At 32.6% G+C, this 12,611-nt stretch overlaps 2 protein-coding genes across 3 annotated transcripts; both read right to left on the bottom strand.

The window, feature by feature from the left end:
* Positions 1 to 2,416: 2,416 nt before the first annotated feature.
* Positions 2,417 to 4,238, bottom strand: LOC130803317 (uncharacterized). Its single transcript, XM_057667514.1, has 3 exons — positions 4,229 to 4,238; positions 2,953 to 3,124; positions 2,417 to 2,849 (listed from the first exon to the last, which is right to left on the bottom strand). Exons 1-3 carry the CDS (start codon positions 4,236 to 4,238, stop codon positions 2,417 to 2,419), a joined length of 615 nt encoding a protein of 204 aa, XP_057523497.1.
* A 542-nt stretch (positions 4,239 to 4,780) lies between these two features.
* On the bottom strand, positions 4,781 to 7,214 carry LOC130802288 (uncharacterized). 2 transcript variants are annotated; one of them, XM_057666236.1, is made up of 4 exons: positions 6,968 to 7,214; positions 6,415 to 6,627; positions 6,241 to 6,304; positions 4,781 to 5,545 (listed from the first exon to the last, which is right to left on the bottom strand). In XM_057666236.1, the coding sequence occupies exons 1-4, from the start codon at positions 7,207 to 7,209 to the stop codon at positions 5,225 to 5,227; spliced, it is 840 nt and encodes a 279-aa protein (XP_057522219.1). In that variant the 5' UTR covers positions 7,210 to 7,214; the 3' UTR covers positions 4,781 to 5,224. The 2 variants fall into 2 exon arrangements, with proteins under 2 accessions (XP_057522219.1, XP_057522220.1); XM_057666237.1 differs by having other exon boundaries at positions 4,781 to 5,542.
* Between the last annotated feature and the right edge of the window lie 5,397 nt (positions 7,215 to 12,611).

Raw genomic sequence — 12,611 nt, 5'->3', positions numbered from 1 at the left:
TTAATTTTATAGAGCTAATGAATTACGCTATACAACTTGTTTGGTTATCAGTGTTAATGATGATAAAACTGATAAAAAAAAGGACTCTTGACAAGTATTTTTTGATAGAAAAATCTTTTGACAAGATTAATAATTATACTTATTTCTTCTACATAATCATTTGCTGAGATGGTAATCATTGTGTAATCATCATTATCCTACCCAGTGTATCCTGCTCATAGAAAAACCATGGGCAGGGTTTGGGAAGGGAAGGAGGGCGGCAACTCATACCCATAAAGGAGAGCGCGACCAAAGGAGTCCCTTCGGCTCGAGAAAGATAATAAGACGTAGCTACACGAAAAAGATAAAAGGAATGCATCTTAAATAAAATAAATAAGTAGAACCAACTACAGAAGAAAAAAAAAAGAATACAAAACTAATAATAAAAGAAAGGAGAGAAGCAAGATAGCAAGAACACCCAAAGGTAACCTAAGAGAACATCAGTATTCTGAAACAAGGATATGGCGCCTCCAACTACCCCTATCCCTAGTCAGGCCCTCAGAGAAGTTTAACTCATGTAAGTCAACTCTTATTTGCTCATCCCAAGTTCTCCTAGGTCTTCCTCGACTCCTCTTACCCTATACTATAATGCTTTCTACCCTCGTCACCGGGGCGGCGAATTTCTTTCTCTACACATGTCAACCACCTCAATCTATTTTCGCGCATTTTTCCAGAAATAGGGGCTACCCCTAGTTTTTCCCTAAACTCTTGGTTCCTAATTCGATCCATCAATGTGTGCCCACACATCCACCTCAGCATACACATTTCTGTAACTTCCATCTTATGTTCAAAAATCTTCTTTACAGGCCAACATTCGATCCCGTATAGCAGAGCATGTCTGATTGTCGATCGGTAGAATTTCCTATCACATAGCAACGCGGTGGCTGCTCGCCACTTGAGTCAACCCGCTTCTATACGATGGTTTACATCTCCGTCAATCTTTCCATCCCATTGAATGATCGATCCCAATACTTGTATTTGGTCGTACTTTTAACAACTACTTCATCAATGGACACCTCTGGTTCACCTACGGGTGCTGTGCCACTAAAGTCACTGCGCAAATACTCGGTCTTCGTACGACTAATGCGCAACTCTTTACCTTCTAGATCTTCCCTCCACTCATCCAATTTGTTACTAACCTCCTCTCTAGTTTCTGCTACCAGCACTATGTCATCAGCGAATAGCATGCACCACGGTAAATCTCTTCCATAATGACAGTAAAAATGAAAAGGCTTGGAGTCGATCCCTGATGTAGTCCAACTTTAATCGGAAAAGGCTCTGTTATCCCCACCGGTGTTTGAATGTTAATCGAAACTCTGTCATACATATCCCGTATAGCCTCAATGTACACTGAAGAAATACCTCTAGCCTTGAGGCTATCCCATATGACACGTCGTGGTATGCTATCATATGCTATCTCCAGGTCAATGAATTCCATATGCAGATCTTTCTTTCACTCCATATATTTCTCCATCAGTCTCCTCAAAACATGAATTGCCTCAATGGTTGACCTTCCTGGCATAAAACCGAATTGATTCTCTCTAATTACCGTTTCCTGTCTAATTCTCCTCTCTATTACTCTTTTTCACAATTTCATTGTGTGATTTAGAAGTTTGATACCTCTATAGTTTCCGCATACTTGCGCATTGCTTTTGTTTTTAAACAGAGGTATTAGTGTGCTATTTCTCCATTCTTCTGGCATCTTATGTGTCCTCAAAATAATATTAAAGAGGTTAGTCAGCCAACTAATGCCCTCTTCTCCTAAATCCCTCCACACCTCAATCGGGATGTTATCTGGCCCAACTGCCTTTGTTCTCCCCATCTTTTTGAGAGTTTCTCTTACTTCTCCTGTGGTAATATCACTCGCTGACCCATATTCTAGTGGTCCTTAGACGTCAGAAATTTGATTATCCGTCTCCTTTGGCCCCCTAGACTCATTGAGTAGCTGAGAGAAATACTGTAGCCAACTGGTTTTGATGTCCTTTTGTCTCAGGAGGACTCGTCCTCCCTCATCCTTGATGTATTTCACTGCCTCTAAGTCTTGCCGCTGTCTGGACCTAGTCCTTGCCAACTTAAAAATCTGCTTCTCCCCCTCTTTGGTGTCAAGCTTCCGATACAAATCCTCATAACCACGGTTTTTTGCCTCCATTACCGCTTTCTTTGCCGCCCGCTTTGCTTCTTTATAGCTCACTCTCTTTTCTTTCCTATCCTCGTCTTCCGTGCATGCCATTAGATCCTTAAATCTCTTGTTTTTATCCTTTATCTTCTTTTCCACCTCATCGTTCCACCACCACGACTTTTTGAACGCTTTTGGTTTACCCGACGACACCCCCCAGGTCTCTTTTGCCACTATTCTAATGGTTTTTGTCATGTTCACTCACATTTCATTCGCATTCTCTGACTGACTTGGAAAGCCCAATAAACTTATCTTTCTTGACAGGGTTGTGACCATATTCTCTTTGAGTCTCCCCCACATGATCTTTCCCCTGGACTCGACCTTCTTCTCTACGATTTTCTTCCTCATCCTGAAAATCGGTACTAAAAGCTTGTGTTTGGTGGGCATCTCTATACCCAACACCACCTTACAATCCAAGCATGAGGGTCGATCTCCCTTGCGCACTAAGAAATAATCAACTTGGGTTGCATGCTCGCCGCTCTTATATGTGATCAAATGCTCTTCTTTCTTCCTAAAGATCAAGTTTGTTCTAACCAATTCTTTTGCTAGCGCAAATTCCAACAAATTCTCCCCACTCTCATTCCTTGCCTGCAAACCAAATCCACCATGTACCGAATTATAGTTGTCTGCGTCTCTGCCTATATGTCCGTTAAAGTCCACTCCTAAGAAAACTTTCTCATATCTTCCGGGATATTTCTCATGAGCTCTCTTAGGTTATCTCAGAACTCGCACTTCACCTGCTCATCAAGCCCAACTTGGGGCCCGTACGTACTAACAATGGATATGACTCTTCCCCCACTACTATCCTAACTAGCATTATCCTGTCATTAGACCTCCTTACTTCAACCAATTGCTTTAGAATATCGTTAGACACTAGGATGCCAACCCCGTTATGTCTGTTGTCCAGTCCTGCATACCACAACTTATATCCCTTTATAACCTTTGCTTTTTGCCCCTCCACCTAGTCTCTTGAACACACACTACATGAATCCTTTATTTAGAGAACTCATTGGCCAACTCCAACGACTTGGCTTCTAGGTAACCTATGTTCCAAGACCCCACTCTTAGTTTTAGATCCTGCTTACGTTGCCCCCCCCCCCCCCCCCCCCCCCCCCGCGACCCCGTCTTTGGACCTGACCTCAGGTGACGATAATTGCTTCCTATCTCTATATTCAGCTACTATGGACAAAAGTAAGAGGTTACAAACAGATCACTAACAAAGATCAACACAAAAAACAAAAAAACGAAAAAAACAAAGAAACACCAAAAAAATACACAAAAAAACAAGGATACAGATGCAGCGTTTACAGGATGAAATGATAAGGAACAATAGGTAAAAACCAGAAAAAAAAAAAAAACAGATCTTAGGAAATCAAAACACGGAAACAGAAAACCAGATCAAAGTGTGCGAAAAGGCAGAAATGAGCAAACCAAAAAGATAATTTTGGAATATCATAATTCAAACCTCCCTTTTAATGAAGAACAAACACCTAACACGCACGCGACTACACAAAACCTAACACACACCTAAGACACCCAAAAGAACACAATCAAGACACAAGCTGGTTTGAGTAAGAGCTTACTTCCTTAAGATAGACAAGCAAAAATAAACTAACTGGACCAATAAGCACCACTAATCTAGCCCAGGCCTAAGAAAGACACGCCTAAGCTAAAAGAGACACCAACAGAAACTAGCAACAAGGTTACCACACAGACAAACAAAGGGAAGCCAAAAAAAGAAATTCAAAACAAGGGAAAACTAGCTACAAGAAAGAAGAAAGAAGCAGGGACAACTAAAGTGGATTTGTGAAGCAACCAAAAGAAGAAGACAAAAACAATAGTTATTGGCAAAAACGATAGGAAGAAAACACATGAACCCAAAGGAAAAGCATGTAATTGATAGCAGTTGTTATGTTGTCGTTCCGCCGCACTCTTGAATGCACCTCCGCCGCCAAGAATCGATGTATTTAGGAAGAGGGTAAGAAATAAAGAAGACTTGAGGGGGTAATCTACCTTTACCCATTGCTTATCGGGTTGATGATAACCAAATAGTGCCTTTGGTGTTGCTTCACGAAGGGTGTCGATTATCACCGTCGTATGTGGTTTTGTTGAAGAAAGGGACGTTACAGGTAGAGTTGTTCAACAAGTTTAAAAAGGCCAGTAGACACTAGTTGTTATGTATTTCAATAAAATTTACCTTACAAATCATTTTCATTATCACCAACGATTACACAAATCATAGTTCACTTGCTATGGAAGTAAAATTAGACAAAAAATAGTTTTGATATGTAAAAACTACTTGTATCTAAAATTCGATAGTTAAAACGATCATTAATATCACCATCGTCATACCTAGTGTACTACGCCTACAAAAAAAACTATGAGCAAGATTTAGAGAGGGAAGGACGACGACAACTCATGCCCGAAAAGTAGAGCGCGACGAAAGAGTCTCTCAGCTCGAGGAAAAACAAAAAGATGACATCTTTAAATCAACTTTGTCATAAAAGTTCGATTCTTACCTCCTATTTTAATTCTTACCTCCTACATAAAAGGATCTTTGGACTCAGAGAACAAAAGATTTGTATATGAATTGAAAGATTGCTCATCTTAAAGCAAGAGAAAGAGCAATGATTTTACTACATATAATAAGGTAGCAAATGAGCATATATATACAACATAAGTTACAATGTCAGACATCTCTATACAAATTCCTCTTACAATCCTCTCATTTATAGTACAAAAAGAACAGAGACCCAATACCTCTAATAAGGTCTTTTTTGCCTCTCTTTGTGATTTACTACAACAACCACATCCTATATACACAATGCCAAATACAAATTTCTCTTCACCAAATTTTCTACAAACCAAAAAAAATTATATTTCCTCCATAGAAAACCCGAAAATTTCTTAAAACCCGACTTTGTTGCTGCAATTGATTGAGCAATGGCCGCTTCGATTCAGATTTTGTATATATACAGTTACCCAAATGAATTTGTTCTTGTGTTCTTTCTAAGCCGTAGCAGTGATGCTCGAATTCTGGCGATCCCTGCTAAGGCAATCAAAACCTTCTACTCTAACTGTGGGCGACTTGAGACCAAACTTCATCCTAACACCACCGGATTTCATAGCCGATGGTGAGGGTGAAGGCGATGCAGTAGTCGAAGGAGACGATGCGAGTTGTAAAGTCGATAATGGAGATAAATTTTCATCCCCAAATTGGGCGTCCTGAACTATTGGATTAGATACTCTACTTGGTGGTGATCCACAAAAAAATGGGGGTGATGATGCAATCTCTTTTGCTATGTGTTTTCCATCACCATGACCTTCCTGCTGAATTAAGGGAATAAATTTTTGGTGAGCAAATTTATAAAGCTTTAAAAACATCACCAAATTTAACTTTTTAGATTATTTATTGAACATAAAAATATTACTATTTGGGATCACCAATTAAAAACATCAAAGCTTTAAAGCTTGAATTTGATAGCACCCCACTTAATCAAAGAGTGATTACTAAATCACAAAAAAATTGAGAGAAAATATATGCATATCTCTATAGGCCAATTAAAGGTTTGTTTGGTTATAAATCCCACCAAATTAATACAACAAATTAATTTTTTTATAGCTCAATAACAATTTTTAAGTAATCCCAATTTATATATTCAAAAAATATATATTTTAAATATACCCCTGTTAATATTTTTCAAGCTCATAGAAATCAAAATTAATAAATACTTGTATAATCTTTAGAACACCTGCTCATCGTCAAAGAACAATTAAATCCAACCTTGACTTCCAAATTCAAAAAACAAGATTTCAGAATAAACTCAAATTATTTTCAATCATTTACATAAAAATTTTAAAGAAAATAAATTTATCACAATTAGCCATAAATCAGCTCCAAAATAATTTAAGTCTTGCAAATTTTTTCTTAGCTAAAACATAAATCCATCACATAAAACAATTAAAAACTTCCAAATCTAAATTTTAAAACCTAAAAGTTAAAATTAATGATATGAGATATTTACCTTTCTAAGAATCATGTCTAGAAGCTCTGCTCGAGCTTTTGAATCATATACTTCTGCTTTTTGGCTAAAAAACCACAAATAAAACATAATTTTAAATTACTAATTAACATCAATAAATATAATTTAATTACCAAAATAGAAAAAAAAAAGTTAAAATCTCAAAAGAAAAAGTACCTTCGTTGCCATCTTAAGGACATGGTAAGATTACTAGCTAAAAACCCGACTCGTTTAGGTTTAGGGCAAACAATGACCGAACCCGAACCCGAACCTTTACGATCCGATAACGAAACTGCAACAGGGCCCCTCATCTCTTCACAACAACCTACCACCATGGAATTTTGTTGAATTTCCCACCTATTCATTTTCTTTTTCCTTTTGTTGAAACGCCTAAAAAACAAAAACTCACAAAATTAATTTCTCAGATCTTCATCAAATCATCACCGATCATAAACAAAACAATTTCATCATCCATAAACGTTAAAAATCCATCTAGATCTAGCTAAAATATAACCAATATAAGTTTTTCTGTAAATATAAATTTGAATTAACCATTTTTTTTATGGTAGATCTGATCTAAGAAAAGCCAATCCCAAACGAGTATTTTTAATTTATAATTATAATTAAGTTGTATGATTGGAGCCTTAAAATTAGGAAATTAGACCTAAATCTAAGAATAATTGATTAAAAATAGAATTAAAAAGGTGAAAATTAGAGATTAATACAGTACCTTAGAAAGAAGGGAGAAAAATAAAAGTAGGGGAGAGAATGAGGAAGAAAGGGCGAAAGAGAAATTGGGGAGCAAAGACATGATTTATAGTGGGTATGAAGTAAAGAAGATGACCTAGTTAAGTCGATGAAGCGGTGGCGTTTAGGGTTATACGACGTCGTATGATTGTCGGGAGGAAAGGGTGTGACTTGTTGGCAACTTGCTGTCACGTTTTTTTGTGGTTGACAAAATATTGTTATCATTAAGAGAGGAGAGATACTAATTCGTCTGTTTTAATTTGCATCAAAGAGAAATACAATGGTAGAAAAAATTAAATATTAGTAATAAATAAAGAGAAAAAATAAATTATATAGATAAAATAAAAAAACTAAAATATACAAATGGGATTAAAAGAATATAGTGGGTTATTATTTAAAAATATAAATAATATAAAATGAGTTGAATGGTCTAAAATAATAATTGATGCAAAACATTGGGAGAAGAGAGCACTATCTCTTTCTTCGTCTTAAAAGATTGCAACAATAATAATTACAAAAATATTAATAATTTGTTAGAGATCATTAAATTGTATGTATAAAAATATTGATAAGAATTAAATAATCAGTTCTTTTTGTATGAAACCGTCTTACCGTGAAATAAGTTCATATAAAAGGTCTATTATGATAAACGTTTTTTTTATTAGGCTATTTTATCCGAGTATGGAGGACGAAAAAAATATACTTCACAGTGAAAATATCACATACAACAATTTTTCTTATAAGCTTTTATTTTAGGAAATTATGGGTGTCATTAAATCTGTCAATTTTAATACTAGTTGATTAGAATATATTTTGAACTTTACATTATATAAATATTTTAATATAGCATAGAATTTAGAATTTACTATTAAATACTTAATAGAATATTATATTATTTTCAAATTTTATTTTGAGAACATGTGTCTTGCCCATCCTATAATAGGATTTTAGATTGTCTCTGCATACGATCGTTCTTTGTCGATGTTTGATTCGAAAATACGGTCTTTTAAATATATCTTCGACATTTTTTTTTGTAATCTAAAGATTTTACCATTAAAAAGTAAATGATTTATTTTTTTTCCTTTATTGCTGCTTTTGTTCTTTATTAGAAGAGTTACTCTTCTACCGCCCTTAATTTCTAAATTTAAACAATTTTCATCATTTAAACTCACATTAAAAGTATACAACTCTCCTCCCATTAAAAAAAAAAAAAAAAGTAAATGCATAATTTGGGGTAATAAGTAATAAGGATGTTGGATTTCATTGTCCTGTGAGATCCGATCTATCAATCTATGGTAGGGCCTTTAATATGGATGTTGGATTCAAACCAATTCACAAGAATTCGCTCTTGTGAATTTGTTAACTGCTTTCTCCCTTTCAGTTTATTTGACTCATTTGTAAAGGACACGAAAATATATATATATATATCCCACTAAAAGCAAATTATGTTATAGTGGATATTGAACAAATACAATAAAACAAACCAAAATAGAAAAGTAAGACAAATTCATTGGACGGAAGGGACAATTATTTACTAGTATATCTACCTTATTTTGTGCAACTCGCACCTATAATTTATAAAAAAAATTAATTCGTAAATTTAAATTGATAATGCTTTTGTGTTGATTAAACATCAAAAATATTATGAAATCGAGCCAATTTAAGTTAAATTGGAAATATTTTAACTTTTCTCTAATTATTTGTTTAGCTCTTAAATGTAAATAAATTATTAAACTAAAATCATTGTTCAAAGTGAAGTGTCATCCCTATATGAATGGCTAGGATATAGGGAGGATGGGGTAGAGGCAGATCAATATCCTCGCCACAAGAAGATCGCGATCTAAAAGAGTTTCTTATCTCTAAGAACGTTTTACAAAAAAATATCCTTCAAGTAAAAATCTACGGAAAAAAAAAACGAAACAGAGAACGCAAATAAAGTACAATCTTGGAGACAAAACTATTAGAAATAAAGGAAAAAAACATGATAACACTAAGAAAAACTCAAGTAACAAGGAAGCTATGGAGACTCCCAAACACAAATTGGATATCTCTAACCACACGATCTCAAAGTAGAAGGGTATATATGCTCTAAATACTATTATGAACAATAAAGTAAAGAAAAACTTTCACAACTATTTGCACTTCCTTAAATGAGACAGAGATAGTTTATCCTAACAGTTACTCTTGTAAGTTTAACGCAATAAACTCGAATTATCATAATTAGCACTAATTGACTATTTATCTCATCTATAAAATATATTTTACAGTAGTGTAACCTTCTCATACAACAAATTGTGCTATTACATAAATTATATACGAAAATATAATTAAAATTTAAAATAAAAAGGAATGGCAATATATATGCATTACCACAAATTTAAAATATTTATAATTTGATGATGATCCTCCTATTTTGTTTTTTATAATAGTGATAATTATTATATATCATAACACCCCCACTATATATTAGTTTAAAGGATAAAATTATATAATTCCTCTGTTTCAATTTACCTGCGATGTTTGCTTTTTTACGCAGTCCAATGCAGTAATCGAATCCTTAATATCTCTAATTATGTATAATAAAAAATTACAAAAATTTAATACTAATAATTTTTATAATGAAACGAATCGAACAAGATTTCACTTGACTATGTTTTAGGAGACTAAAAAGTATAATATCCACATAAAATAATAGAGGAAAGACCCATGAAAGCCCATACAAAACGTAAGACAGTCAAACTACTCTTAAATACACTGTATGTCCTCCTCATTTTTATTTATCCAATCAAATGTTGCCAGGTAAGCAATTAAGCATGTAAATAAATTCTAGTTTAGTTGCAGATCTCCGTGCGGTGCAAATATTGTTTGTATAATCTCTCAATAATTAGTTTGTGTTATTTTTACAAATGACTTAGTTGTTTGGTTATTGGGTGGTGTTGGTTGACTTGTTTATTAGAGAAAAAAAGTTAAAAGTTAATAAAATAATTTTAAATAGTGATTTTAATTTTAACGTAAATGTATTTTAATTGGCTTAAAGTGTTTAGTATCAAATACTTTAAAGGCTGTCTTATCGATGAAAATGAAAAAAAATTGTAAGTTATTATAATTATATAAAAGCTAATGAATAAACTATTTATCAAACACACCTTATTTTGATAGATTGGTTGTATTTATTTATTATAAATAAAATCGTATATAAACTTTTTTAAGGAACTTATAATGAAAATATAACTTAATTTTAAATATTAATCTATATAAAATTATAATTTAGGATTATATAAATTTCAATTTAATTATTTTAAATATACTTAAATTTAAAATTTATTATTATGTCACGCGTTAATAGGTGCAATTAACATTTATATCTCTATTACAACTGTAAATATCACACCACAATAAATTTTATTTTTCGTGATATTGAATTTAGTGGCATTAAAAAGAAAAAAATTCCCTATAATAATCCAACCTTTTCATGATATTCCTACAATAATTTTACCTATCGATTAACCATGAATAATCTCAACTTTGAGGGGTATTTTCTAGAGTAAACCCAGTTATCAGATGAATTGCTATAGCAAGTTTTAATATGATATTTTATTATGCTACTTAAGTGTCTAATAAAATTTACTAAATCCATTATATATACTATTATAAATTTGAAGTTGAAATATTTAGATTAACTGTCGCTAAATATATCTCACTAAAAGCAAATTGTATTGTAGTGACTATTCATTCATTACTCTTAATTTGTGATTAGTTTTTAGTTTATAAGTTAAAATATAGTCAAGTTGAATATTGTTTGATCCGTCTCAATGCAAAAGATAATTAACATCAAATTTTATATTTTTTAATCATTATTTCTAATTAGAGATATTAAAAATTAGATTAGTGTATTAGACTACGTAAAACATCAAATATTACAAGTATTTTAATACGGAAGAAATATACACCTACTACCTCCGTTTCCTAATGTTCATACCATTTAGAATATAAGATTTTTAAAACATATATAGATGATAAAATATATCTGTGAGATTTTATTAGATTTATCTTAAAGTATATTTTTTTATTATATATTTTCTATAATTTTTTATAATGCATATTTAGAAATATTAAAAATTAAAATTTACTTTGAAAATTGTTAAAAAAATAAATGGATAGATCATTAAAAAAAGAGTGAGTATATTTTTTGTTAAAATTAATACCCGGTTCTCCGCACGCTGTATACTCTTTGATTAGTCTAAATAAAGTAGTGAAATCAGACGCAAATGACAGAGGGAACATGAGTGGGACCCATCCTGTTTCCCTTAATAAAGTCAAAAGCTTGGATTCGGCGTGTGATCCTTGCTGTCCATGACTAAGCAACTTTTAACCCATTGACCCGATCATCTTCCTCCTCTTCGGATCTACGTCCCGACCAAACTCAATGGGTCGGTTCTAAATCCGTTACAATTAACAAGGTGGAGGATCCTTTTAAGGCTGGATTTACCCCATTTTAAAATGGGTTAAGCCCAATTATCCACTAAGCGAGTTAGGATCTTAATGAGTTTATTGGCCTTTAACAATTGGTAGGACACAAATTTTTATTAAAGACAATCTCATCGTAAGATATCAGTTTATATGAATATCACCTCACTTATTTAATTTTTTTTCTTTGATTCATTTTATTTTTATAGAAATGTTTATGGACATTTTCAAGTTAATTAATAATTGTAATGCATGTTAAAAATTATTTTGTATTTTTGTCAATATTTTATTATTCACTAATTCTTTATTGAAATCGTCTCACCATGAAACGGTATCAACTGGTCAGCTCAAATTCTTTTTAAAAAAACTGCTTTCCTGTACAATATAAATTTAATTATTTTTTTGAAAAATGTCAAAAAGTACCTAATAAAAAAAAAATCAAAAAAGTACCTAATAAATTTTTTTTTCCAAAATATACCTAATAAAAAATTTTCTTTTCAAAAGAGTACTAAGTAACGGTTGGGGTTAAGTTTTCTGTTATCTTTTTTGTCCATCTTTAAAAAGTACCTAATAAATTTTTTTTTTTAAAAGAGTACCTAATAAAATTTTTCTTTTCAAAAGAGTACCAAGAACACAACATAATTATCCAATACAAACACAACATCATATATAACTCTTATAACATCATCTATAAAAAAGTTCACACGTCATCCAATACAAACATAACATAAGAGCATCATCCAACATACACCTAGAGGTTCACACAACTAAAATTTCATAATCATCCAATACAAAAACAAATTATGACAAATGTTTCAAACTTGACTAATTTGGTGTATTACATCATTAACATAGCTTGATTGTTGTTGACTTCCTAGTGTTGGTGTAGACTTTTTCGGCTTCTTCTTCCTTGCAAGTTGCAACATATTTAACCCTTCGTTAACCACAATTAGTAGTGAATGAAATGGCAGCACTGTTAGTTGGAGTTGGAATGGCTGTGGTGATTGTTGTAATTGCTGGGTGAGCTAATTCAGGGGCTTTGGCTATAGTTTGAGTTGTTTTAGGAGAAAATGATGTAGTTGGTGAAGTTATACTAGAATGCTTTTTTGATCTTCCTCTTTTAACTGGTGTTGCACTAATGAATGCCTCATTTGATTTGG

The sequence above is a fragment of the Amaranthus tricolor genome, chromosome 16, assembly GCF_026212465.1.
Source record: "Amaranthus tricolor cultivar Red isolate AtriRed21 chromosome 16, ASM2621246v1, whole genome shotgun sequence".
Taxonomy (NCBI): domain Eukaryota; kingdom Viridiplantae; phylum Streptophyta; class Magnoliopsida; order Caryophyllales; family Amaranthaceae; genus Amaranthus; species Amaranthus tricolor.
This window is presented reverse-complemented; position numbering and strand designations above follow the sequence as displayed.

Coding starts and splice junctions, on each gene's coding strand:
- LOC130803317 (XM_057667514.1), bottom strand. Junction 2,850..2,952: donor AAGTTGGGCTTGATGAGCAG/GTGAAGTGCGAG, acceptor ACATATAGGCAG/AGACGCAGACAACTATAATT.
- LOC130802288 (XM_057666236.1), bottom strand. CDS start 7,209: ATGATAACAATATTTTGTCAACCACAAAAAAACGTGACAGCAAGTTGC. Junction 6,628..6,967: donor TTTTCTCCCTTCTTTCTAAG/GTACTGTATTAA, acceptor TTTGTTTTTTAG/GCGTTTCAACAAAAGGAAAA. Junction 6,305..6,414: donor TCCTTAAGATGGCAACGAAG/GTACTTTTTCTT, acceptor GTGGTTTTTTAG/CCAAAAAGCAGAAGTATATG.